Consider the following 26,839-nt stretch of genomic DNA (forward strand, 5'->3'; position numbering starts at 1 on the left):
CTGTCCACATCTTGACAAAAATAAAACAGAAATATAGATATTTCTGCTGTTTTATTAAACAAAAAAAAAATATATCACACGGTAATAAGTATTCAGCCCCTTTGCTGTGACACTCATACATAACTCGCATGCTGTCCATTCCCTTCTGATCCCTCCTTGAGATGGTTCTACCAGGCGCTGGCTCATCAACCGGACAAATACAGTCCCGGCAGTGTCACATGGTGGGGGCAGAATCATGCTATGGGGGCAGGGACAGGACCACCGGTTATAATTGAAGGAAAGTTGAATGCAGCCAAGTACAGAGCCCCAATGAAACCTCTTCCAGAACCAGGTGATATTTCAGTTTTTCATGTTTAATAAATTTGCAATTATATCTACACTTCAGTTTTTTTTTTCCCTTACTTTCATTACTTAGCAAATAACTTTTTTGAGCTTCTCAATTGGCTGCAATGAAACAAAGAGTGAAAAAATCGAAGTGGTCTTTCCATGCCAGCTGTATCTACTTACATGGCATGTAATAACTATCCTCTATCTATCTATGTCATGACTATCATATATCTACCGCATTATCCTTCTATCGAATCAATTAATCCATATGGAGATCATTTTTTCTAGTATTATTATTTTTTATTACTATTTTTACTATTATTTATTATGACCACTTTTACTATAAATTTTTATTACTTTTATATTATTATTCTTTATACATAATTTTTTTATTATTATTTTTTGTAAACAGAAGATGCCTTATTTAATGTTTTCCATTCCCATTCTCTATATGTGGTTTATATATCATCTACCGGTATTTATGTTGATTGCAGGTTATTACTGACTTCCCGCAGCATCGCGGAGGTTGGGTAATATAATGGCGCCGAGCTATTTCAATAAATGTCTCTGTGTGACGGCCTGACACCCGCCAGCCTGGTAAATTTCATTGCGTTTACATATGGCAGAGTTTGTACGGAGTAGTGCAATGTCAGATTATATGTGATAGGATAACGCTAAGATTTTGTACTGTAAGAGACCTAAGGAAATATGCCCCATGAGAGATGACTTACTGTTCACCATCTTGTCCTGGGAAGTGCTACAAACAGAAGCTACTATAGCCTGTCAGTAATGAACTGATAGGCAGCATATAGATGCTACGGTCTTCTAAGGGGTAAAGTACTACAATCGGAACTGGCTGCACGCTTGGTAGTTGTAGTGTAAGCCTGGATGATGTCCACCCAGCCAAAAAGAGACAAAATTTGGGGAACAGTTTTCCTTGTTTGCCCCTATATTGCGCAAACGGTCGTGTACAAGACCTATGACCGATACCATCTATGATTTGTTCACGTAAAGGATGACTTATGTAAAGTTGTAGGGTTTTCCACTTACATATCACTGTCTGTGTCCGATCGCTGTTTCTGCTTTTTCCTTCTCACCAGAAATGCGCTCACTGCCGCAGTGATAATGAGCAGAGCAGCCACCACGCCCCCGAGGATCCCGAGCAGACTACCGGACAGGCCCATTGGTAGAGGCTTATCTGCAACAAGCAGCATTGAGTATGATTAAATTTCACATTCAGACTACTTCATTGGTGGATTTAATAAAATTGCTCACATCATCTGTCATTGTGAAAGGAGAACACAGAGCAAACACAGAGGCTTCACTGGGTGCTATGGACTGATGGCCATAGATCTATTGCCTCCAAGTTTTTTGACTCAGATCCACCCCATATTTGACCATCATGAAAATGGCATTATCGGATGTAGCTCCATAAATTCATATACAGGCAGTCCCGTACTTAATGACACCCAACTTACAGACGATCCCTAGTTAAAGACAGACCCCTCTGCCCCCTGTGACCTCTGGTGAAGTTCTCTGGATGTTACTATAGTCCCAGGCGGCAATGATCAGCTGTAAGGTGTCTGTAATGAAGCTTTATTGATAATCCTTGGTCCCATTACAGCAAAAAATTTTGAAACTACAATTGTCACTGGGACAAAAACATTTTTTTCTGGATCTACAATTATAAAATATACAGTTTTGACTTTCATACAAATTTTATTTAAGAACAAACCTATGGAACCTATCTTGTACGTAACCCGGGGACTGCATGTAATATAAAATGTTAAATGGGTCACCTAGAGGTTGAAAAAGATGGCTTTGATCTTTCAGAAACAGCGCCGTTTCCTGGCTATAGGTAGTGCATGGAATTGCAACGATGCTCCATTCATTACTATACAACTGTGCTGCAATTCCGGCACAAACATTGGTCAGTTGTGACGCTGTTTTTGGAAAAAAGCATTCATGTTTTTTAATCTCAGGACAACCTCTTTAAAGGAAACCTACCATTTGATTTGGTGCATTATGAACCAAACATACCTTGAGAATGCTATAGCTACACTGATGCAGGATCATATCTTGGTAAATCCCTGAGCTGAGTGGTTTTGCCGATAAAAAAGATATTACAGTATGATAATGAAGCTCTGTTGCTTGTATGGCGCCTTCAGCGCTTAGTTCAGCACTTGTCCTAGCATTTGAGTTTTTCTCTACAGGTGAAGATGATACAATTACTGTTCTCGCTGCCAGACAAAATAATCAATTGCTGCACCATCCCCCAGCTGCTGTGTATGAGTGATCCAGCTCAGGTTGATTACTCATATCTTGACTAACCTCCATTTGTAATTACAATCTCCCTTGTGTAATGTGTTTATGTCAGCCAGCCTGACCCAGCTTTCCCAAGGTCCTGAATGTTATAATTGTTTTTCAGCAAAACCACTCAGCTCAGGGAATAACCAAGATATGATCCTGCATCAGTGTAGCTACAGCAGCCGCAAGGTATGTTTGCTTCATAATGCATCAAATCAAATGGTAGGTTTCCTTTAAATCAGTCTCATTGCCATCACTGAAGCCTCATCTCACTCATACTGCCACGCTGCTCAAGAGCCTTCCTCTGTCCCTTCTAAGCAGGCAGAGCGTGAACTGAGCATGTGCGTCCACCAGCACTCACAAGGTGAATTTTTACAATGTTGTACATTTTCTACACTAGGTGGCGCTATACTGTATGAATGTTATAAACCCTACATGGATTTTTTTAAGCTGGATGGATTGTAATTTGTTTTCAATGGTTTAGACAATAAATTGGATATTGACTATAGATATTACCCTGATGCATGAAAGTTTCCATCCTACTCCTTACTTTTGGTTTATTGCTCATTTGTGTTGTTTCAGATAGTTTTTGCATCAATTATTGTGTTTTCCCAATTTTTCCTTTTCGTAATGTTGAAGAATTAAGGATATCCCAATAGATGGGCCCCCTTTAACAATATCTAATACGTCTGATAATCCTTAGGTTTTACAAATACATACCGTTATAGGCTCCAGCAGGGAAAGAGTTAGAAACGCAGAGCTTTCCTTTGTTACCACCTGTCTGAATGGCAGCACCTGCACCTGCGAGTTATTGTTATCCAGTGCCAATGCTATTGAGCAGTTGGCACACGGCTCATACACCTGGTCCTGGTAATAATGGGCTTTGTATCTATAAGCTCCAGATCACTTGGACTATAAAAGGACCTGGACTTTCTATTGTTGAATCCTATAGGGCACTGTGGCCGATTGTGGTGGGGATATGGGGTGTGGTCTAATTTTCTAGAATGCGCATTTGTTTCCAAATAATGGGAACAATTACTAGAAAACTGGCCTACAAAAAGTTACAAACTTATACAAAAGTTTCTAAACTCCTTTTGATCAAAAATGTTACCACAAACAATTTTTAAAAAGAACCAAAAATGAGTGGACCGCTCAGGAACAGGCTGTGGCACAATTCTATGCCAGGCCACACCTGCTGTAAAACTACCCCCCTCACCCCCCATTAGATCTACTGGCACAGCCACCTCATGGATTTATCAGCATAATGGATTCTCCTGATGAATCCGGTGGCTGCCAGGGGCAGGGGCAACATCTTATGGTGGCGCATGATAAATGTGCCACACAGTTTTCTTCTCATAATTAATCCTGTAGCAGTGCAGTGAATCTCAAAATCACTGTAGAAATGTTGGTCTCAATGATTTCCCCCAATGTCTTCACTTTAAGGTAGGATTTATATGATATTCTGCTGTGGACTACAAATGGCAAAATTTTTTGGATAAAAATTGCCAAACTGGTCCAGTCCTTGAGTCAGAAAACCAGAAAGTTTTCCTGCGATCCATCATTAGGCTTTCAACCATTGTATTATAAAGGTTGAAAATGGCGCAGCAATAACTGACATACACTGTAAGTTGCAAGTTTTGATGAGATATAACAGGCTTGAATCAGGGGGTTTATGAGAATCCGGTTTAGACCATTAAATCTGGGCAACGCAAGGACTATGGGTTGTGCAATCAGGGGGGTAGGCGAGGGTAGGAAGGAGGGGTAGAACGGAGGCAATGGATAATAAATATAAGACAATTATCACAGTCACGATGCCTGGATCTATGAGTAAGGCTTCATTCACATGAATGTATGAAAATGGCCGTATATACAGATAGCATACATCCCATTCATTTCAATGGGCAATAAGGCCATCCATTTACATGGCCGTATTGCCCACCGTACTGTAAGCACGCCGTATGAAAATCTAGAGCATGTCCTATTTTCTCAAGTATTTCCATTCCATATGCCCCATAGAAGTCTACGGGAACGTATAAAATACAGTGTGCACACATGCTTCATAGGTTTGTGCACCATATGCTGCCGTATGTGTGTGCAGTATCCAGAACCAGTGGGATACGGCCAGCCAATAGCCAGCCAGCCATCATTTTGCTGCCCACCGTATTTTATAAGGGTTTGGTACGGATGGTTTATCATGATGGATTTTGGTATTAGATTTCCTTTAAAGGAAATCTAGGAAATCTACCATTTGCTATTGTGCATTATGAAGCAAACATACCTTGATAATGCTGTAGCTACACGGATGCAGAAACATATCTTGTTTAATCCCTGAACTGAGTGGTTTTGCTGTAAAAACAATTATGATAATGAGGTTCACAATGCATGAAAACAATTGGTAGATTTCCTTTAGCCCCCCACTGTAATAGTTGGGTGCGGTACATGGAGAGGGCTCATGGGCTGCATATTGCAGCTAAGACTTACCTGTGTTAACATCAATTGCGGGCGTCATCCCGCAGATCGCTGCCGGCAAAGCTGCTGGTGACTTCAAAAAGATGGCAGAGCATTGGCGCCAATATGTAACACGTGCACGAAAATATTCAGAAATACACATTTTATAAGCACAAAATATCTGGATTTAATGCACTCACCTAGACTGGCTATCACTATAAAGCACACCTTCTGCACATTGACACAATTCCCTGAGGAAGAAGGCAGCAGTCTTCGAACCGCGTAGGAAAAAGTTTGTCTTTCTGGACTTGCCATACTTGGTGACGTCACCACACGGCCGGGGCTTTACTCCACATGCAAGAGCGATCCCCAAGCTTTGGAAAGTTACAGTGGATTACTTCTGGAAACTGCATTTGGAGAATCTTTCCCGTGGACTTATCAGAATGTAACATTCCCGGATTCAGGAAGACCAGCCTTATACCAAATAAGCAAGTCCATTACCCTCTCCTTCCAGGTATCCACATAATAACACACTGGCGGTCATTTACTTAGGGCCCGATTCGCGTTTTCCCGACGTGTTACCCGGATATTTCCGATTTGCGCTGATTTCCCCTGAATTGCCCCGGGATTTTGGCGCACGCAATCAGATTGTGGCCCATCAGCGCTGGCATGCACGCAACAGAAATCGGGGGCGTGGCCGAACGAAAACCCGATGGATTCGGAAAAACCGCCGCATTTAAAAAAAAAAAAAAGGGCCGCGAAAATTGCACTTACCTTCACTCAGCCGGCTCAGTGTATTCCAGTGCGTTCCGATGCTCTTCAGCGCAGCAGCGCCACCTGGTGGATGTCGGAGGAACTGCCTTAATAAATCCAGGCTGGACCCGAATCCAGCGCAGAGAACGCGCCGCTGGATCGCGAATGGGCCGGGTAAGTAAATCTGCCCCACTGTCTACATACCTACACACTCAGTACGATATATAGTTTATTTGTGTATCCACCATTTTCGTACAAACTGAGTATTGTCATACTGTAGGTACTGTATGTGTAAGGCTACATTCAGACAGCCATTGTCCGCCGTACCGTAGCACTGCGGTCAACGGCGGCGTGCGGGGAGAGGAGGAGGAGGTGCCAGCTCACACCCGCCCTTCTCCACAGGAACATATGGCGCACGGCGCCGTAACACGGGAAAAGATAGGACATGTCCTATCTTTCTACGGGGTACGGAGCGGTACGGTGCCGCATGTGTGCCCATTGCCTTCTATGGGGGACGTATCGCCCATAAATACAGTATGTCCCCATACGGCAGTGTGAATGCAGCCTAAAAGAGGGTTTTTGTCGGTAGATTTGTTTTATTTTAGTTATTGACATTTGATGTTGGCGCAGGTACTGTGGCTTTTGTTTGTTTTTAGTGGTTCTATTCATGATCCGTACTGAAGTTGGGGTGCAGGTCAGCACTTCTGTTACCAGCAACATCTAAGACACTAAATATCACTTATTTCTAACTCTCAGGTTGCGCCAAATTCGATTGGTTATGAATAATAAATGCTGTTACTATGAAGTGCAATTTGTTATGCAGAAAACAAGCCCTCACAGAGCTCTTTACGTGTAAAAATTAAAAAGTAAGATAGATTTTTGAAGGCGGAGAGTGAAAAATAGAAAAGAAAAAACAAAAAAAGGGCCAGGTCGTTAAGGGGTTAAGCTCTGTCCTTGGATGATAAGTTTTAATTCTAGAAAACACAATGAAGGATGTGTATATAAAGTAACTCTACAGCCTGTGTATTGGGGACAGGCAGCCTCTTAAACAATACACGATGGAGAGGGAGGGTGGGATTTGTCCTTTAGGCAATTTCCCTATTCTGTCAGTCCGTGTCCGTAACTTCCTTTGTGATTTCATTCATGTGTGCGTAATGCAGTCAAAGTAATCAAAGCGAAGGCATTTTTCTCAGTTCATATTGTAGAATTTTATGCCGACTGATGCATATTTCATGAAGATTTGACGGTTATAATAGTCCCTTAAATACCGGGCTCTTTTGATGTTGCGTATTCTCTCTCGGAGCAATCTACACAGAAATGCGCCTGAGCAGGTGGGACGGTGGCCCGCGGACCGGACTTATTTATTTTATTTCAGATCAATTTTTCATTATTTTTTTTTTTTTTCAGAGCGGAATCTGGATGTAAAATTTAAAAAAAAGCTGAATTTCTGAATATTATCTTAAAGTAAACTATTACTTATGAGTCTCGTTCTCCCACGTCTCACTATGCACTGCACATAATGAAGAATCCGCCTGGATAGCGCTACAATTTATTATAATAACCGTGCGGCGCTCATCAGGCAGGATATTATGTTTCTGGCATCTTAAGCTGTTCCTGGCGGTTTTAACCCTTTGTTCTCGGGCCTCTTGTGACACTAGTGATGAATTGAGCAGGGACAAAGATCAGAGCTGTGCATATCCAATGAAGGTGTCATCCCGGCTTACAGAACCCTTCCTGACTCCGTGACAAGCTGCTTTGCAGTGTGAGTAACCGAGCGTGTAACACATAACAGGGAGCGCACTGAAGGATTGTGGGAACGCTAAGAACCGTTTAAACACCAAACAGGTGATCACGTTTCTTAAATCGTATGCCAGATGTTTAGCTGCGGAGCTAGTAACGCTTCGATTTATTATAAAAAAATAAAATTTATCTCAAAGAAAACCTTTTTCCAAATTCAATTTTTCTTTTTATTTCTCTTAAATTCCTGATCAAACTGGTGTATGTTTTCGAATCAGAAAATTAGTCCACCCCTTAAAGGGAACCTACCACCACATATCTACCTATAAAGGTAGAAAGGGTGATAGGTGGATCTATAGGATGTGAGGATAGCCCTTTTAAGGGCTAATCGTAATGTCCCCTGTATCTTGTGATAACCTTTATTTGGCGAATATGTAAATTTTCTAAAGCTGCTACTGGGACGTGGAGCAGCCGGAGCTGAGGCTACATGGAGCGGCTACTCCACGCCCCAGTAGCCTCTTTGTTCCTCCTACCAGAAATGCTTGTCCGAGAAACCTGCCGTCTGCGCATGCAGTGACAACTGCAGTGACAACACAGCCACAAGCCTGCTGTTCTGCGCATGTACTGCGCGCCGAACATTTCTGGAAGAAGGAACAAAGAGGCTACCGGGGCGGGGAGTAGCCGCACCTTGTAGCCTCAGCTCTGGCTACTCCACGCCCCAGTAGCCTCTTTAGAAAATTTACATATTTCCCAAATAAAAGTTATCAAAAGATACAGGGGACGTGAGGATTAGCCCTTAAAAGGGCTATCCTGACGTCCTATAGATCCACCTACCACCCGATCTACCTTTATAGGTAGATATGTGGTGGTAGGTGCCCTTTAAAGGAAACCTACCATTTGATTTGATGCATTATGAAGCAAACATACCTTGAGAATGCTGCAGCTACACTGATGCATATTTTGTTTAATCCCTGAACTGAGTGGTTTTGCTGAAAAAACAATTATATAATAATGATAATGAGGTTCTGTTGCTCCTGTGGCCGACCCAGTGCTTCTCCTCACCCTAATTATGCACTGTTCCAGCCTTGTCCCGCACAGCATAAGCCGATACATCATCATTGTGTTGTCCCTGACAGGCAGAAGTAATCAATTGTTGCCTTGTATGAGTCATCCAGCTCAGGTTGATTAGTCCTGTCCGGACAGTTCAGGAAACTCTTTTATGTGCAGCAGACAACCTGCACCCAGCTTTCCCAAAGTCCTGAATTTTATATTTGTTTTTTTTTCAAGACCCCTCAGTTCAGGGATTAAACAAGATATGTTTCTTCCTTTAAATGTTACAGCTCCTTGAAGTTTCTGCGTGAATTAGATCTTACTAGACAAGTGGGTGGTAACCTTTTATTTCCTCTTTGCTCTGTATGCTGTATAAACATTAAAGGTGACCACCTTCCTGGCTAATAAGAGCTAACTTTTGACTTTTGTTCCTTATCGTTAGGGCCCTTATCTTGTTTGAAATGGTGAGTATTGGATATTACCTATATAGCCAACTATGTGTTGCAGATGGAATTTCACTTTCAGAAGTGTTTTAATTTATTAAAGAGGGTAAAGTGCAACATCATGTATTCCCACAGTATAGGGCATCACTCACTGACTGGTGGAGGGCCCAGTGGTGGGACTCCAACAGATCACGAGAACGGGGGTCGATTGTCAGACAAATGAACAGATTCGCTGCCTGCACATGAACCTGCTGCTCTATCCATGTTTGAAGCGGTGATAGAGATAGCTTAGAGCAGAATTCTTCTACTTCCATCAGTGAATGGAGCAGCAGCACACAAATCTGAGCAGCCGCTCCATTCAGTCATGCCACAATTGACCCTCATTTTTCAGTGTTCCATGGCAATGACACCAATGGGGCCCCCTCATTAGCAATCAATATCCTGTGAATAAGTAAAAACATGATGTGGCTGGCCACCCCCTTTAAATCGAATAAAGCCAGAAATTTGGCAGCCAGGATGGTCTATTCATTTCTATTTAAAGGTTCAAGTAGAAGCAGAAACGAATACTGGTGTGAATGAATGGTATATTTTTGAGCAGTCTTGTGTACCTCAACATAATGATCATTTGGTCCCATTGAATGATGTGGGCATGTTGCATTACTGTGGGAAAAAAAGAAAAAAAACTTAAAAACATCTTAAAACACCTAGAAACCTGCCTAGAATTGCTTGGCCAGACTTTTATTTACTAATAAAAAAACTGGAAATATTGTTACTAATTTTTACTATTACCCTCCATTCCAGTGATTATCCCAATCCATCCGGTCTCTACCTGCTCCAGTGATGAATCGTTGATGGGACCTATGACCACCGTAGCCACTCATTGGAGTTATCAGTGACGAGTCAACATACCTAGGGTCACCATCCCAGCCAATCACATGTCATTACTACAGCAGACATCAGACGACCAAGGAATAGATAGTTACAGATTGGCACAGGCTTTGTGACCAATTGTTGATAGATGTCAACCGTTGCATCAAATTTTCCTTTAAGAATCGTTGATATATGGTGTTTTTAGGGTGTCCATTGTCATGGTACAATGCAAAAATAGATCAACCTGGGCAACATCGAAGATGCCCCTACTAATGACTATCTCATGACTGTCTTCTGAGTATGCGGGTGACTTGGCTCCCCAAAGATATATTGGATTTTTTACCTTACTGATACTTTATACTAAAAGACCTATCCATCTATAGCTTACATTCTTAATTCTAGTTAAAAACACAAGCACGCTTGGCCAAGCATACAGGTTTATGGGATCATGATGAATACAGGCAGTCCCCTACTTAAGGACACCCGACTTACAGACAACCCATAGTTACAGACAGACCCCTCTGACCTCTGGTGAAGCTCTCTGAATGCTTTATTATAGTCCCAGACTGCAATAATTAGCTGTAAGGTGTCTGTAATGAAGCTTTATTGATCCCTATCTTGTACGTAACCCGGGGACTGCCTGTGGTCGTTGACTAGTTGAGAATTTGGCTATAAGCTTTTGTTGGTGTAGTTGTCTTTACTAAGATCTCTTGCTCAATTTCAGATACTGCCTGGGTGCAGAAGATGCCTGCTCAGCCAATCACAGATTGAGGTGATCTCCTTAGCCCGACACACAGGAAGTGCCCACACAGCCAATCAGTGGCCTCATTTATAAATGGTCTAGCTCATTTATGTATATTTTATCAAAAAGAAAATATTTTGAGCAGTCTGTTTTTCATAAGCCCAATCTATGTAACAAAGTTCTCTTAAATGTTACCACCAAGCTGGTCGTGAGTTGTGGAGGGTAAGGTTAAGGGCCAGCAAGTGGTAATTTTTCCCATGCAATGAAGCCTTACGTGACATCCTTTGAAATCAATATCTTTCCTGCGGATCCCTCTCTCCGTATAACAGAGTGGGGTTTCAGACAAGTAGGTTTGAAGAGTCAATGAGCCATTTTATTACACAGATACGTCCTAATCGGGTGATGAAATGAAATTGCCAAAACTAGAGAAGCTTCTTAGGTTTTACCATATGGAAGGTCTTTGGGCTCTCTAGTTGTCATAGGGGTCATGTTTCTATTGTAGTCTCTGCGCTCCCTACCATCACTGACTAGAGACAAGGAAGACGATTGGTGTGCTGCATCAAGCTGACGGATTGTGTTATAAAAATGGAAAATGTGTATTATTAATGCACTTTTCATTTGTAGTCAGGAGCTCAACTTATTGTGCAAAAATGCCACCGAAACCGTGAATCTTGTCTCAGGAGGACTCGCCTAAGCAGCTGCTTCACATTGCACACTCAGAATTCACTGTGAAGAAGTCCTACTTCATGCCTCCATGTAAGAGGCCGGCCACCTCCTCATCACCCAAACAGCAGCTGCGGAAAATCTGGTACAGGAGACAATTAACCCTTTCTCTTCTGGGACACAAATGAGAGGATATCTGTAGTGTGATATTTTGTGCAGGGTTTAGCTTTGTATTTAGGAAACCTCAACTATAAATATTCTTAAAGGCATATTACTGCAACTCATGCAACTCACTTTTTCACTCATTTTTTTGGGGAGAATTTGACAATATATTTATTTCACAGTTAAAATGTTTGGACTTTATCAATATGATTCTATCAAAGTAAAGTTGAAATGGTCATATTGGTCTGAAAAATTTTAAAAAATAGAGCATCAAAAGTGAATCCACACAGCTGCTTATGGTGGTAGACACACAAGGTTCTTGGGTCTAAGGCCAGTTTTGCATGAACCGTCAATGAAGTGTCAAATTTTTAAACATTGTTGGTCGGAGTTTGGTCCAATTTCAATCCTGTACTGTAGTAGAAGATGTCCCCTGTCTTTGGTGGTGGCAGAATCGCCTCTCCTCTAAGTGTAGAGGATGTCCCCTGTCTATGGCCATGGTAGAACCTCCTCTGCTTTAGGTGTAGAGGATGCCCCCTGTCTATGGTGATGGTAGAACCTCCTCTGCTTTAGGTGTAGAGGATGCCCCCTGTCTATGGTGATGGTAGAATCTCCTCTCCTCTAGGAGTAGAGGATGTCCCCTGTCTATGGTGATGGTAGAAGCACCTCTCCTCTAGGTGTAGAGGATGCCCCCTGTCTATGGTAATGGTAGAAGCGGCTCTCCTCTAGGTATAGAGGATGCCCCCTGTCTATGGTGATGGTAGAACCTCCTCTCCTCTAGGTGTAGAGGATGCCCCCTGTCTATGGTGATGGTAGAATCACCTCTCCTCTAGGTGTAGAGGATGCTCCCTGTCTATGGTGATGGTAGAATCACCTCTCCTCTAGGTGTAGAGGATGCTCCCTGTCTATGGTGATGGTAGAACCTCCTCTCCTCTAGGTGTAGAGGATGGCCCCTGTCTATGGTGATGGTAGAATCTCCTCTCCTCTAGGTGTAGAGGATGTCCCCTGTCAATGGTGATGGTAGAACCGCCTCTCCTCTAGGTGTAGAGGATGTCCCCTGTCTATGGTGATGGTAGAACCGCCTCTCCTCTAGGTGTAGAGGATGTCCCCTGTCTATGGTGATGGTAAAACCACCTCTCCTCTTGGTGTAGAGGATGTCCCCTGTCTATGGTGATGGTAGAACCGCCTCTCCTCTAGGTGTAGAGGATGCCCCTGTCTATGATGATGGTAGAATCTCCTCTCCTCTAGGTGTAGAGGATGCCCCTGTCTATGATGATGGTAGAATCTCCTCTCTTCTAGGTGTAGAGGATGTCCCCTGTCTATGGTGATGGTAGAACCTCCTCTGCTTTAGGTTTAGAGGATGCCCCCTGTCTATGGCCATGGTAGAACCTCCTCTCCTCTAGGTGTAGAGGATGCCCCCTGTCTATGGTGATGGTAGAGCCTCCTCTCCTCTAGGTGTAGAGGATGTTTCCTGTCTATGGTGATGGTAGAACCGCCTCTCCTCTAGGTGTAGAGGATGTCCCCTGTCTATGGTGATGGTAGAATCTCCTCTCCTCTAGGTGTAGAGGATGCCCCCTGTCTATGGTGATGGTAGAACCTCCTCTCTTGGTGTAGAGGATGCCCCTGTCTATGATGATGGTAGAACCACCTCTCCTCTAGGTGTAGAGGATGCCCCTGTCTATGATGATGGTAGAACAAAGCCCAAAAAAACACAGTACAGAGGATGGGAATCTTATCATCATAGTAAAATATATTACAAAGAGTCCCTTCTTCCCCACTGCTATCATGATAACAGTTTGGCACTGATGTTCCATGGGTACAAGGGACCACTTGTATCATATATCACTATGATACTCAGAGTACTGTACTCTGTACTATGGTCAGTCCATGAAACCCAGCTGCAGTTACCCAGTCTGCCCACTACATAGACAACGACACAATTCCCTGTGACTGCTTTGCAGTATCGTTGATACTGCAAAGTTGTCCCCCATCGCTTTTAAAATACATGGTCTAAAGGTCATCGACATGTTAACCCACAAAAAAACTGGTGGAGATAAGCTAAACTGATTTTGAAGGAGTAGTTGGATAGTTTGAGACTGTCCAATGTACCCTTAAACCTATGAATAGCAAAAACTTGACACCTAATATTTCTTTGGCACCAAGAACGCTGTGTTATGGCAGTTGAGCCAGCAAAAATGGGCACCTTAATGAGGGCTAATACAGTATTTTGTTGAATAAAAATTCCAGTTGTAGCCACCATAGAATTTAAAAAAAAGAAAAGTTGAGACAATGGAATAGAAGTTGAGAAAATGGAAGAAAATATCTGACTTTCGAGTAGAAGTCAAGGTCCATGCCAACCACAGAGGTGCATGGAGAAAATTGGTCACTGTAGATGACTATTGCTGGTGGTTGGAGTTTTAAGTAGACTGTGAAAACAAAGAGTAACTTAGCCCATAATATAAAGCCTACATGTCTGATCACTGGGAGGGCCCAGTGTTAACAAGGGCCCCTTAGCTTGTTCCCACATAAGCCCCAAGTCAAGAAGATTTTCCATGACAGGGGTTTACATGGGAATTAAATATAAAACTGCTGCCTGGAGGAGGTGTTAAACTAAAAATAAAATGCATACCTAATGTCTCCATTCCCTTCATCCTGCAGTATGAAGTCTCTCATGATCACTTTGGTCAATCTATAACCTCAGCAGCCACACATGCAAGAACACTGCCTTATCCACATATTCTCAGTTTTCTTTCCTATACTCACACTAACATCTAAAGTTTCTAATAACCTAGCTCCATAGAGACCGCCACTGGATAGGGCTGAAAAGTCAAGTGAAAAATTCTCTAGGTATAAATACAGTTAATTTTTAGATAATCTATCTGCTCTAAGGACTTGAGATTGATTTCATAAACACTGCTCACTGCAGGAGAAAAAAAGAAGCAAAACATGTGACATAGAAAATACTTTATGTAATGAATGTACATAATAAAGTTTTATATTTTTATATTTTTATTATATCCTCCACTAGTAACTTAATTACAAAATGTTAATGTGGTTGGCTACTTCGAGGAAAATTTAACAGGGTAAGTAAGACCCTAATATGGTCACACATATTATACTTACCCTGAAAACGTTTCCCATTCACCGCCAGGAGCCGCGGGTCATGTTACATAGTTCATACGGTTGAAAAGAGACACATGTCCATCAAGTTCAACCAAGGAAAGGAAGGGATTGGATAAGGTAACTTCCTGCAATGTCATCCAGCAGGAGCCAGCAGGACAACTCTCATAACACTGCCATATCAGTGGTTAAAGGGGCTTGTGGAGTGGATGTCCTTGGTATTCCCTTCCCACCACTAATATGGGAGGAGTTATGATAGAGGGAGTCATTTTTCTTTGCATGCCCCCTTCATCCACTGTGAGCAAGCAGAACCCAGGATGCCACAGAAAGTCCCCTGTCGTTCTGCCTGGGGGTCATGTGTCCCATGACTCTCTGAGGGTTAAGTGAAACATGAACAGGATAAGTATAGTACTGGTGACCCTATGCGGGTGTTATACTTACCCTTTTAGAGTTAATTTAAGTATATTATATTACAACAAGGGGTGTTACTTTAACACATGGGATTCAATCTTCCTAAGAAAAGCTTACTTGATGCCACCATCTATGTCCTTTTGAGGCAGGTTGAGGACCTTACGAGGCTTCCCTTGGGTTCCCTGCCTTTTTATGGAATAAATCTCTATATGATGTATAGGAATTTCCTAAATTGTGTATTTTTCATTCTATGGAGGAGTCCTGAGTGCATTTCACTTGCTCAAACTGTGAAAAAAAAGGCAGTCGCACCCGTTACTTATTCCATGTTCATACAAATCTATATTTCAGCCGGTCTGAGAAAATACAACAAAAATACAGCAATGAGATTTCTGCCAATGTATCCTATGGTAAATATTGTTATGCTGAGGATGGCTAAGGTGTCCTGAGGGTTTCACTATGCTCATAATTTGATGTCACGGTTTGGCCTATTTCACACACATTCTACTTTTTCAAGATTTTTTGGCATTTTTTCGCATTATTCATAGCATCTATAACAAACATTTTAGTAAATAAGACTAAAGTTATATTTGATTGCTATGTTTTTAGCCCCGAAAATGGCTCTCAACATCAAAATACTCTATGGGTGTCCAGTCTTAAGATGCCAGTACACTTTGCATGTTGTCCACCCCCAAAGATTTTAGATCACCATCCATGGGATTTGTATAGTAATGTCCAGATTGTCCCCTAATGGTGTGGTTGGGGATACAGAATTTCAATGTACCCCATTCTGTACTCTCTGCCGAGGTGTCTTCTCTGTTACGTCCATGTTTGGCCAAGTCATGTGTCCATATGTATGAGGGAGTTGAAAATGAATAGTTGTTGGCCAAACAATGGTTCATCTGTTGACTTTCTAACCTGTATGGAGTTAATCTTAGCCTCTAGTAAAGAAAAGTTGCCTATTTTTGATGTTTTTTTGAGGATGGTTCAGGCTCAGAAGGAAAGCTGATTTCGGGTCTCAAACATTTTGTAAGTTTGGTGGCAGGCTGAACTTTACAAACTCCTAATCTGGACCAGTAGTTCTAGATGATGTATCTTATTGCCTACAAGCAATAGTTTGAAGAAGGGGTTTGTTAAGTCTCATAACACATGTGGGGGGAACTATTGTTCCATATGAATGATGTTACTTCAGTTAAACAATATTCACATTAGGTAGGTGTCTATCTACTACTTAGGGATCACAGAGACATGTTCTGCCCTGGAGCATGGAGAGGAACTCTCATTACAAAAGTATTTACTCCGACAACACTCCTAAAATTATTATTATTTTTATGAATTATTTATGAATTATTTGAGGCCTTAAAAAGTCCTGATGCCTCCTAGTTCCTCCACCAGCCCTTGTCTCTCATAATACTGGAAGTGCTGGCCTTCCTCAACAGTGATTGGCTGAGCAGTCATTTCCTGTGTGTCATGACTGACCAGGAAGTAGAAACCGGTGGAAAACTCGGAAAGCATAATAACAAAACATGCAGGAGATTGTTGAGGTTACTATAATTTCTGAAATATTTTAACAGCTTTCTCAAATTTTTTGTCTTAATATAATTTTACATCTCTCGATATTATTAATTTGACAATTTTATTGTAGAATCTTTTCCAGAATATACTGAGATAATAAGCAAATATTTATATTACATCATATCCTGTATTTATTAACGTTTTTTTTTTCTTCACTTTACTCCTCTATTTGCATTTATATTTTATACGAGATGTTTTCTTTTTGTTTTTCATTTTATAGAACTGTTTTATATGAAATACAGAGAAAATGATAATTGTTTGGCACAGTCACCTCGCCCCGGGCTGTGGGGTGGATTAAGCCACCTCTGCTTCCTTTCCAGTAATTTCACAACACTTAACTGTGCCGGATCTGGTGTTGATAAGGCTGCTTTAAATTACTCACCATTCTCCTCTGTATACCTAATCTGATGCCCGTGCCCTAGCTGTCTGCTCATTCCAGCACAATACATCCGCCACTGAGTGACACATCCAATTCACATTTATTAAAAGTATTTGCCTCTACCTGTCTCGCTTTTATACATCTACTAAGGATGAATGGCTGCCAGAATCCACAATCTTTTCAACTTGGGAGGGGCAAGGTCTGAAAAGTCTTCCTTGAGCATAAAAAAAATGTTTAGAGATCAGAATGTTTTTGTAAAAACTGCACGTTCCTTGGTAATCTGAGATAACAGTGACCATACTGAATTAAAGGGGTTGTCTATAGAGATTAGAAATTAACAGATCGATGGTAGGGTTCAGTGTTTGGATTCGGACGCCATATTGTCAGATTGGTGGTCAAACAGCTAAACCGGCAAATTTCTGCCCCTTGTAACTAGCCATGGTTATGATTTTCCTCCTGGCCAATGATAGCCATCGCTAGTTGTTAGAATCCTAAATTTGCCGGAGTCCTAAATTTGCATATGTCAGGTGGCCGAACCCAAACACTGCACCCGCACCTTACCATTGAATCCGTTTATCTCTTGTTGTCTTCTTGGTAGATTGGACATTGAAAGAAGAAATTACACACTGGGTAGACAGATTGCACAGGCCGTGCTCCTTCATGAAGTGGTGAGATACATGTTTTATGTGGGAAACCAGAGTATCTATTTCCTGCTCAGCCCTTCACACAATCGTTTTTTGGCGACACGCGTTAGGGTGCATGCCGTTGGACGATCCGCCTGATTTGGACTGAGTGTGGGATTTAACTTTCAAATTGTGTTGCAAGCCCAAGCACTTACATGCACCAGCAAATTGATGATGAACTCTGTTGGACCTGAGCGCGGAAGCGACACATGCAGGACTATGTTAGCGAATCGTGGCACAGTGCATTATTGTCGGACACTGCATTTTCGATGAACTCCAGCAGACGGATAAGTAATTGTGCCCCATTGTGTGTTCAGCACACTGTAACCAGGTACCTTAGACCTGCCCATCAATACTCCACTTTCATCTCGATAGGATGCAGGAGATTGCTGTCTTCTAATCCCATACAGTATAAGGATCATTGGTCTAGCATGCACTCCATCACTATACTCATATAGGCCAATAGTGGAACCCCAGTAGTGTATTCTTCACTATTTTTCGGAACCTCTCTCTGTTCTTCTGTTATTCTGTGTATCCCTACACAGTCTGATACTATAATAATAATAATTCCTTTATTTATATAGCGCATACAGATTACTCAGTGCTGCACAGAGCTTGCCAAATCAGTCCCTGTCTCCAATGGGGCTCACAATCTAAGCATCCTACCAGTATGTTTTGGAGTGTGGGATGAAATCAGAGGACCCAGAGGAAACACACACAAACACGTAGAGAACATACAAACTCTTTCCAGATGTTGACCCTGGGACATGAACCCAGGTCCCCACCACTGCAAGGCTGTAATGCTAACCACTAAGCCACCGTACCTACTATCCAGCCGGTGTTGATTTTATCAGACTTTGTGGGGACATACACCTTTGGCAAGAGAAATGCTCACACCCAGATGTCAATTATTCTTGTGTTGGAGGAATAACATAGGGACGTTATAATATATAGTAGGAGGATGTAAGGAAATCAGATATATCAGGACAGATGAAATATACCAACTGCTACAAATGCAATGTGGAAAAATGATAGAATGAAATGATAGAAAATACAATGCAAATAGCACATGACCTGCAGTGCCCTCTAGTTATGAGGAGGTGACATTGCGCTCGCATAGTCCTGTATATTCTCATTGTTATTTGTGCATTATAGGATAATTTTTTTCTTTTACATGTAGGATTACCCAATTATATGCCCGGAATTGTTCACCTCCTGTCATCGCAGTACGGAGCAGGTAACCCCGCTAATACCCCTTGCGTAACCGCTCATTTCCTGCCATTCTTTCCAGCATCTTTGAACCTGTGATGTCACAGGTTATAAAATTGCGTCTAATTCTAATAATGGACTATGAATCAGCAGGAGCACTAAAAATACCAGATTTTCCTGTCGTGTCCATGCGCCAATCATTCTGTCACCTTGACGCCATCTTCGGACTCTGAACTCTGGTTGCGTTACTTTTCTGTAATTATGTATAGGAGCACATATAAAACCCGACTCCCCCCTGTCCAGCCTCCCTGTAAATACCTCCTTTAATCCCCCAGAGCTCTTGTGTATAGACGGATGCGATGCATAGGGGAGGGGGTCAGGAGGAGGGAACTTTTATTTCGCTCTCGTCGCTGCCAGGAGACTTTACAGGGTTTAATGTACCAACAGCTGTTGGCATTCCTTGGATGAGATGCAGCTGGGGACATCTGGGACCAGATGTAACCCACTCCCCTTCCTACAAACCCCCAGTCACTCCTCTGACCTTGGATTGTGTATCTCAGAGAAGAAATATAAAGCCCTGCCATTGTTCGGAGGGGAATGGGAACTGTTAGAGCATGTAAATGCATGTATTCTGCACTGACTTGGTGCAGGGGATGGGGGAAGGGGGTGTGCGTGGTACTTTGGACCTGTATTAAATGTCATACATTACAGAGCATGGGAGATCTGCAGTCATTTATCTCCGGCAGACATAAAAATCCTGCAATTTATTATACCATCAGTAAAATGTTTCCCATCTCAGCAAAAGGCTTCTAGTGGATTTCTCATTTGCATTAAGGCTATGGCGGAAACATGGAGGCAGATTTATCAATGTCGTCGTTGTAAATGGTGTCCGAGCTTTGTGTCTGAGCGTTGGGATTACGGAGGAGGCAATAGTGTCCTTTGGGAAGATGGTCTTGGACAGAGGTGGAGTGGTCGTTGATTCTACTGGGAAAAATCCTGGAAGGATGGTCAGTCATGGGGCAAGAAAGCCAGTGGGGATTAGTAGTGTCCAGTGGGGATAAGAAGTGGCCAGTGGGGATTAGTAGTGGCCAATGGGGATTAGTAGTGTCCAGTGGGGATAAGAAGTGGCCAGTGGGGATTAGTAGTGGCCAATGGGGATTAGTAGTGTCCAGTGGGGATAAGAAGTGGCCAGTGGGGATTAGTAGTGGCCAATGGGGATTAGTAGTGTCCAGTGGGGATAAGTAGTGGCCAGTGGGGATTAGTAGTGGCCAATGGGGATTAGTAGTGTCCAGTGGGGATAAGTAGTGGCCAGTGGGGATAAGTAGTGGCCAGTGGGGATTAGTAGTGGCCAATGGGGATTAGTAGTGTCCAGTGGGGATAAGTAGTGGCCACCGGTAACCAAATTCTTTATCTTGTGATCAGGACTACTAGAAGAGGCACCAGAAGGTAGTAGCCCTGGACAAACCAGACCACATCATACCGCTGAAGACATGGCTGAGACCTGATATTATTGGTAGAACATAGTCTACCAGAGACCAAACAACTCTTCACATTGGTCCTCTACAGTGGTTAAATAAAATAAAGTTTAATGATTGTGGGATCTCCGTCTAACATAAATATATCTCAAACAATCCTCTGCCGGTATACAATAGGAACAGTGGCGTAACAAGGAACCAATGGGCCTTGGTGCATTTAGTCAAGGCCCCATATACCGAAACTCATAATGCTACACAGACACACACAGCATCATACACATATACCATATTTATATATACTGTCCAGCAGCACATAAACCTGCTCTCATTCATGAAATGTCCAGCAGCCTCCCCCCATTAATGAAATGTACCACAGATTCCCCTCATTCATGAAATGTCTGGCAGCCTCCCCCCATTAATGAAATGTTCCACAGATTCCCCTCATTTATAAAATGTCCAGCGGCCAGCTGTCAGCGAAGTAGAGAATGAAACAGGAAGCAGACAGCGCCGTTCTCTTTGCAGTGGCTGAACCCGGTAACTGCAGCTTAGCTCCCATTAAAATAAATGGAACTGGACTGCTGTAACATTGTCTGATCACTACGCAGAGAACTAACCTGTCTCCTATTCTCCACTTGCCACAGCTGAGTGTTAGACTCTCACTAATCTGATGTTGAGGAGCTATTGTATGGATATGATTGCAATATTTAGGTAGAATACCACATTGGGGTACTATGGTATATAGGGGAGCACAGCATATAGGGCTAGTACATTATATAAGTTAGTATAACATATAGAGTATTACATCGTATAGGTGTAGTATAGCACATAGGACTAGTGCATCATATAGGGTAGTATAGCACATAGGACTAGTGCATCATATAGGGTAGTATAGCACATAGGACTAGTGCATCATATAGGGTAGTATAGCACATAGGACTAGTGCATCATATAGGGTAGTATAGCACATAGGACTAGTGCATCATATAGGGTAGTATAGCACATAGGACTAGTGCATCATATAGGGTAGTATAGCACATAGGACTAGTGCATCATATAGAGGTAGTATAGCATATAGGACTAGTACATCATATAGGTGTAGTATAGCATATAGGACTAGTCCATCATATAGGGTAGTATAGCATATAGGGGTAGTACATCATATAGGGTAGTATAACATATAGGGGTAGTGCATCATATAGGTGTAGTAGAGCATATAGGACTAGTACATCATATAGGGTAGTATAGCATATAGGACTAGTACATTATATTGGGTAGTATAGCATATAGGACTAGTACATCATATAGGGTAGTATAGCATATAGGGCTAGTACATCATATAGGGTAGTATAGCAAATAGGGGTAGTACATCATAAAGGTATAGTATAGCATATAGGGGTAGTACATCATATAGGGGTAGTATCGCATATAGGGGTATTACATCATATAGGCTAGTACATCAGATAGAGATATTACATCAGATAGGGGTAGTACACTATATAGGGGTAGTACATCATAGTACACTATATAGGGATAGTACATCACACAGGGGTAGTACACTATATAGGGGTAGTATAGCATATAGGGGTAGTACATCATAGTACACTATATAGGGGTAGTAAAGCATATGCACAGGTAACAGCAGGAGCCAATTATAATCGATCTTCTCTACTTGGGATATTTATCTTGCTGTTATATGTATAAATGAATAAATCACAGTTTGGCTTTTCATCTTACTGCCTCCATGATCCTAAACAGATTTTAGGGATATTGCTACTTAGGCACAAACAAGTTAATCACCGGCTTAGTGATTTTTACAAAGCTGTCTGGAAATAGATTAAAATCTGGTCACAACTAAGACCCTATAGTAGGGGGGGTAGAGGGATTGGGGCACATGGGTTCTCCTCTGCCCTGCCCTCGTGCCCAGCTCCTTTCTCTCCTAATATGTGACTTTTATTATCCTGCCCTGTTGCTTGTGTGTTTATGGCCCTACCCTATGAGCTCAGCCAGTCTCAAATAGCACATTTCTGGCAACATGCTGAGTTTTTAAAACCGTTCCCCTTTTGTATCAAGATTTACATTTGGAGGCATTACTTAACCCCTAAAGAGGATTTGTCATACGCCCCATCTGTTTGTAGCCAATACATATATTCTGTTTATATTCCCAGCATTGTCTCTCATAATTGTTCCATTCCTCTGTCCCTTATTAGAAATATATGTAAAAATTGACATCTGAGTTTTATCAATAAATACCAAATTGTATATGGACACGCCCCTTTGACCACATATGTACTATTTATTGTATAAATGATCCATTAGTCATGGTTCAGTGTCTACATATGGCTTTCATTAGTGAATAGCAATACAGAAATTGTTGTCTCTTCACAAAAAAAAATCAACATTAGGATAAAGCCCCCCCCCCCCTCCCCCCGGGATACAGTGAAGGAAGAAACATTGGATTATGTGTCTGTCATCAAGATTGTCAAGACCCTCCAGTGGTTACCAGCTGTACTGTGACTGCAGCTGTCACCGAAAATAAGGGATATTGTAACAGTCCTTCCCAAAATACACAGTGTCCCCCTCCCCCTAGTTCATGATGACACACAGCTGGGGGGCAGCAGAGATAATATACATCACAGATCTGTTTCTGGTTACAATGATTGTAGTAATAAATTGACTTCTAGTGGTCATTTAAGGGGCTCATCCTGGTAATACAGGGCATTACAGAGGCGCCCATCACTGGACTATGGGGTTCCTTAAGGCCTACCGGTTCTTCCTCCTGATTCCTTGTGTAGAACTGTTCAAGCTCTGTTCCGACCTTTGTTCATGTGTTACTAATGGAAAGCCACTGTCAGATACATCTGTGTATCTTCGAAAAGGTTTTCTCACCATACATACCTAACCCCCGACCTAAGAGTATAAGTTTTCTGAAAGGCAGGGGGAGAGGGGACAAAGTGCTCATAGAGTAGACCCCGAAACACGTTTGAGACATTTCCAACGAATAAAAACCTTCAAATTATCACGCTGTTGATGTGACCCTTCTTCTACCACTCCTGTACGCCAACCACCTCAACTTCTGTTTTCCACGAGTATCAGTGTATGATGGCTGGGGTCATCCACCATACATACCTAACCCCGACCTATGAGTATAAGTTTTCTGAAAGGCAGGGGAAGAGGGGACAAAGTGCTCATAGAGTAGACCCCGAAACGTGTTGTGCTTTTGAGATATTTCCAATGAATAAAAACCTTCAAATTATCACGCTGTTGATGTGACCCTTCTTCTACCACTCCTGTACGCCAACCACCTCAACTTCCGTTTTCCATGAGTATCAGTGTATGATGGCTGGGGTCATCCAACAACTTGAGCCTCTGTACACAATAACAGGGGCCAGCAATATCCCCTTGACAAAGGCACTGTTGATACCAGTGCTGTCTGTCAGTAGTCTTGACATGCCGGGATCACCTAGAAAAGGAAGTCATTGTTGTCCGGCTGTATACATGGGGGCTCATTTACAAAGGGTCCGCGAAGCAAATTTTCTTCGATTTCTGAGTTGCGATGCATTTGACAGAGGGTTTTGGCGAACGCAATTGGATTTTAGCGCGACACAAATCGGGGGGCGGGCCGTTGGACAATCTAACGGATTAGGACAACGCGCAGGATATAACATCGGAAATTGCGTTGCAAGACACGCACTTACAAGCACCAGGAAGAAGAAGGTGAACTCCGGTGGACCTCAGCAGGGAAGGAACGGATGCAGGAAATCGGGTGCACGAGGTATGTGAATCGCGCCGGATCTTCCCCATGATGCCCGGCACTCCGGGCGGCTAATTATGCACGCCCCCGCACCTTTGTCTCCCAGGGTGGGAGCATGGGATATGGAGGTAACATCATGCGAGAGGCGTGAATTCACGGGAGAGGGAGGTGGCAAGGGCGTGCATAAGTAACAGCCCGGAGCGCTGGACATCTTGTATATAACCGGCATGTCAAACTTAGCAACGGACAGCGCTGGGATCAAGATGATGAGAAGCGGAGGGGAGTATTTGTAGGTTTTAAAAAAAAAATTTAACTGGTTGATTTCCTTAAAGACTTTGTAGATGCTACACAGACCATGTATATTCTGGACCCTGCCATACTCCGCAGTGCATGTGAAGTCTTACTCATAGAGTAAACCATCTCTGGTCGCTGTGTCCTCTCCATTCATGCGTTAGCCGTGCGTTTTTTTATCCACCACTATTGACCCATTTATGACTGTAGCCTCAGCCTTTTAGGGATTATAGAAATGTGCGTGAGTCAGTCACAGACAGTGAATATATAAATCCTAGAAAATCTCCCATCTGTCACTGTCACGGCTCTTATAGTAGGTGGGGACATGTTTATAGAGCATTGCCCTTTCATAAAGCCCCGGAAACTAATTCTGGGCGATTCTCTGCTTCACTTTTCCACTAATAATTGGGAAGATGTATAATACATCCAGCCGGCCCCCAACCTCTCTCTACCCTGTATATAACGTACATTACGTCATTACTAGAAGATTTACAAGTACTTGTGGTATATTATTATACTTTTCTATATAACTTGAATTTAGATCAAATTTAGCATTTTTAATATGAGAAGAAATCGTTAGGATGATTGATGTCTCTATAAAGCTAATATCTTCTAATCTTATCACGGCCCCATCAACGCGGCCGCCTGACCTATCCAATATTTGCATCGTGTCACTCCAATGATTTGTAAGGATCTCATACTATTCCAAGGTAACAAAGTCCCAGCAGTGCATTGATATCTGTCGTGTGTGTTATCCATGTGTGCTGGAGACCTGACCACACAGAAAAATCTTGCAGCAAATGACACTTTTCTACATATCTATCCCCTGGCAATTACTCTGTGTAGTTGTGTGGTTTTCGGGGACATCCGAAATGACCCCATTAATAATTGCTGCGGCAGACCGGACAGAACATGGAAGACCAGATCCATACTAAATTGACAATTTTGACAAGCACTTGCTGACGAGGCATGCTGCATTTTATATCTGCTGTGACGGCTTTCATAGCATATTAAAGAAAAAAAATCCCTCGCAATGACAAATCTTAACTCTGCCAAGGACAACAGTCCGACATCGAGGGGAGAAATCACCATGACCAATCGTTCTAATAATATTATTTTTCCTTTGAAGGAAACAATTCTGTGCACACATATAATATACATATAAATATTGTATAAATATTAAAAATATGGATTTTTAGAAACAATAATGAATGATAAGTGTATTTAATGCACAAAGAACTGCTGTTGTACACAGGTCGATGGCAGCATGTCTTGTAGAGATCAGTACTGGACTATAATATAGGCGGTTTGGGTCCAAGCCTTCTAGGTGGCCCATGGACACCCAAGCTATCTGCTAAATTTTGTAATGAGAAGGGCTTTCACCCATGAAATCCCTGTACATCTGTTCCTGCTCTCAATACAGATGTAAACAAAAGCGATTTCGGGACCTTTGAAGGTCCTGCAAAGATTCTGCAACCGCAGATTGAAAGTAGACAGAAGGGCCGTATCCTCCATTCTCCAGGAAGCTTCATTCTGGTATCATATGTAGGAAGTGAATCCCAGACCGGTAGGGGTTATTATATTCATACAGCCCAGGGCCACTGCCAGACTTCATCTGCCCCAAGTAGAGATCCATAATATGGTCCAGGTCTTTAATATTTGGGTTGGCCAAGAATTTATTTTGTTGGCGTAAACACAGGTTGTAAACCCAGCACCAGAAACAGTTGGCTCCATGTCTCTAGTCCCGATGGGGGAAGCTGTAAGTACAAGCATTTACTTTGACGACTGTAGTGACAGCTTTATAGCTGTTATAGGAAAAGAGGGCCAACAACTTATAGCAACATGGTGACATGTCAGGCCAAACAGCTGGTTGGTGCCATGGCTAGGTATCGACCTTGTACAATCATATATGGATAGCCTATCCACAGGCGGTAAACACGGCACCAGAAACAGTTGGCTCCATGTTTCCAGGTCCAGTGGTGGAAGCTTTAAGTACACCCATTTACTTTCATTGACCATTGCAGGCTTTTGGCTGCTACAGAGAAATCGAGCCAACAGCTTATGGCTCCATGCTATGCCACACAGCTGCTCGGTGCCAAGGCTGGGAATCGGCCTCCTACAATCATATATTTATGGCCTATGTGCGGTGAACAAAAATAGTTGGTTCCATGTATCGGAGACTAAATCGGAAGCTGAAACTACAGCCTGGCTCCCAATGGCTTATCGGTTGATCGGTATCACAATGATATGGAAGGTGGAATGTATCAATGCCATTTTGGCATGTAAAAGGTAAAAATCACAGTTTTTTTGCTGACCTTGCTACTTTCCAAAAAGTGGGTGGGGGTTGGGTCTGATAGGTGGGGCCATCAGCCTCCACCACAAAATCACTGTGAAAACATGCTACAAGGGGTTTCATTCTTCTGCCGGAGTAGATTGATGCTGGGCTTGC

At 42.4% G+C, this 26,839-nt stretch overlaps 1 protein-coding gene across 3 annotated transcripts in view; it reads right to left on the reverse strand.

Annotated features, from left to right (window-relative positions):
* The window catches only part of NECTIN1 (nectin cell adhesion molecule 1), a 146,600-nt gene that overhangs the window by 21,981 nt on the left and 97,780 nt on the right, over window positions 1-26,839 (reverse strand). For all 3 annotated transcript variants that reach the window (XM_072155615.1, XM_072155617.1, XM_072155618.1), the window contains exon 6: window positions 1,378-1,525. In XM_072155615.1, coding sequence (XP_072011716.1) covers window positions 1,378-1,525 — 148 coding nt within the window. The remainder of the gene's footprint in view (window positions 1-1,377; window positions 1,526-26,839) is intronic.

The sequence above is a fragment of the Engystomops pustulosus genome, chromosome 6 (assembly GCF_040894005.1).
Source record: "Engystomops pustulosus chromosome 6, aEngPut4.maternal, whole genome shotgun sequence".
Lineage (NCBI taxonomy): Eukaryota > Metazoa > Chordata > Amphibia > Anura > Leptodactylidae > Engystomops > Engystomops pustulosus.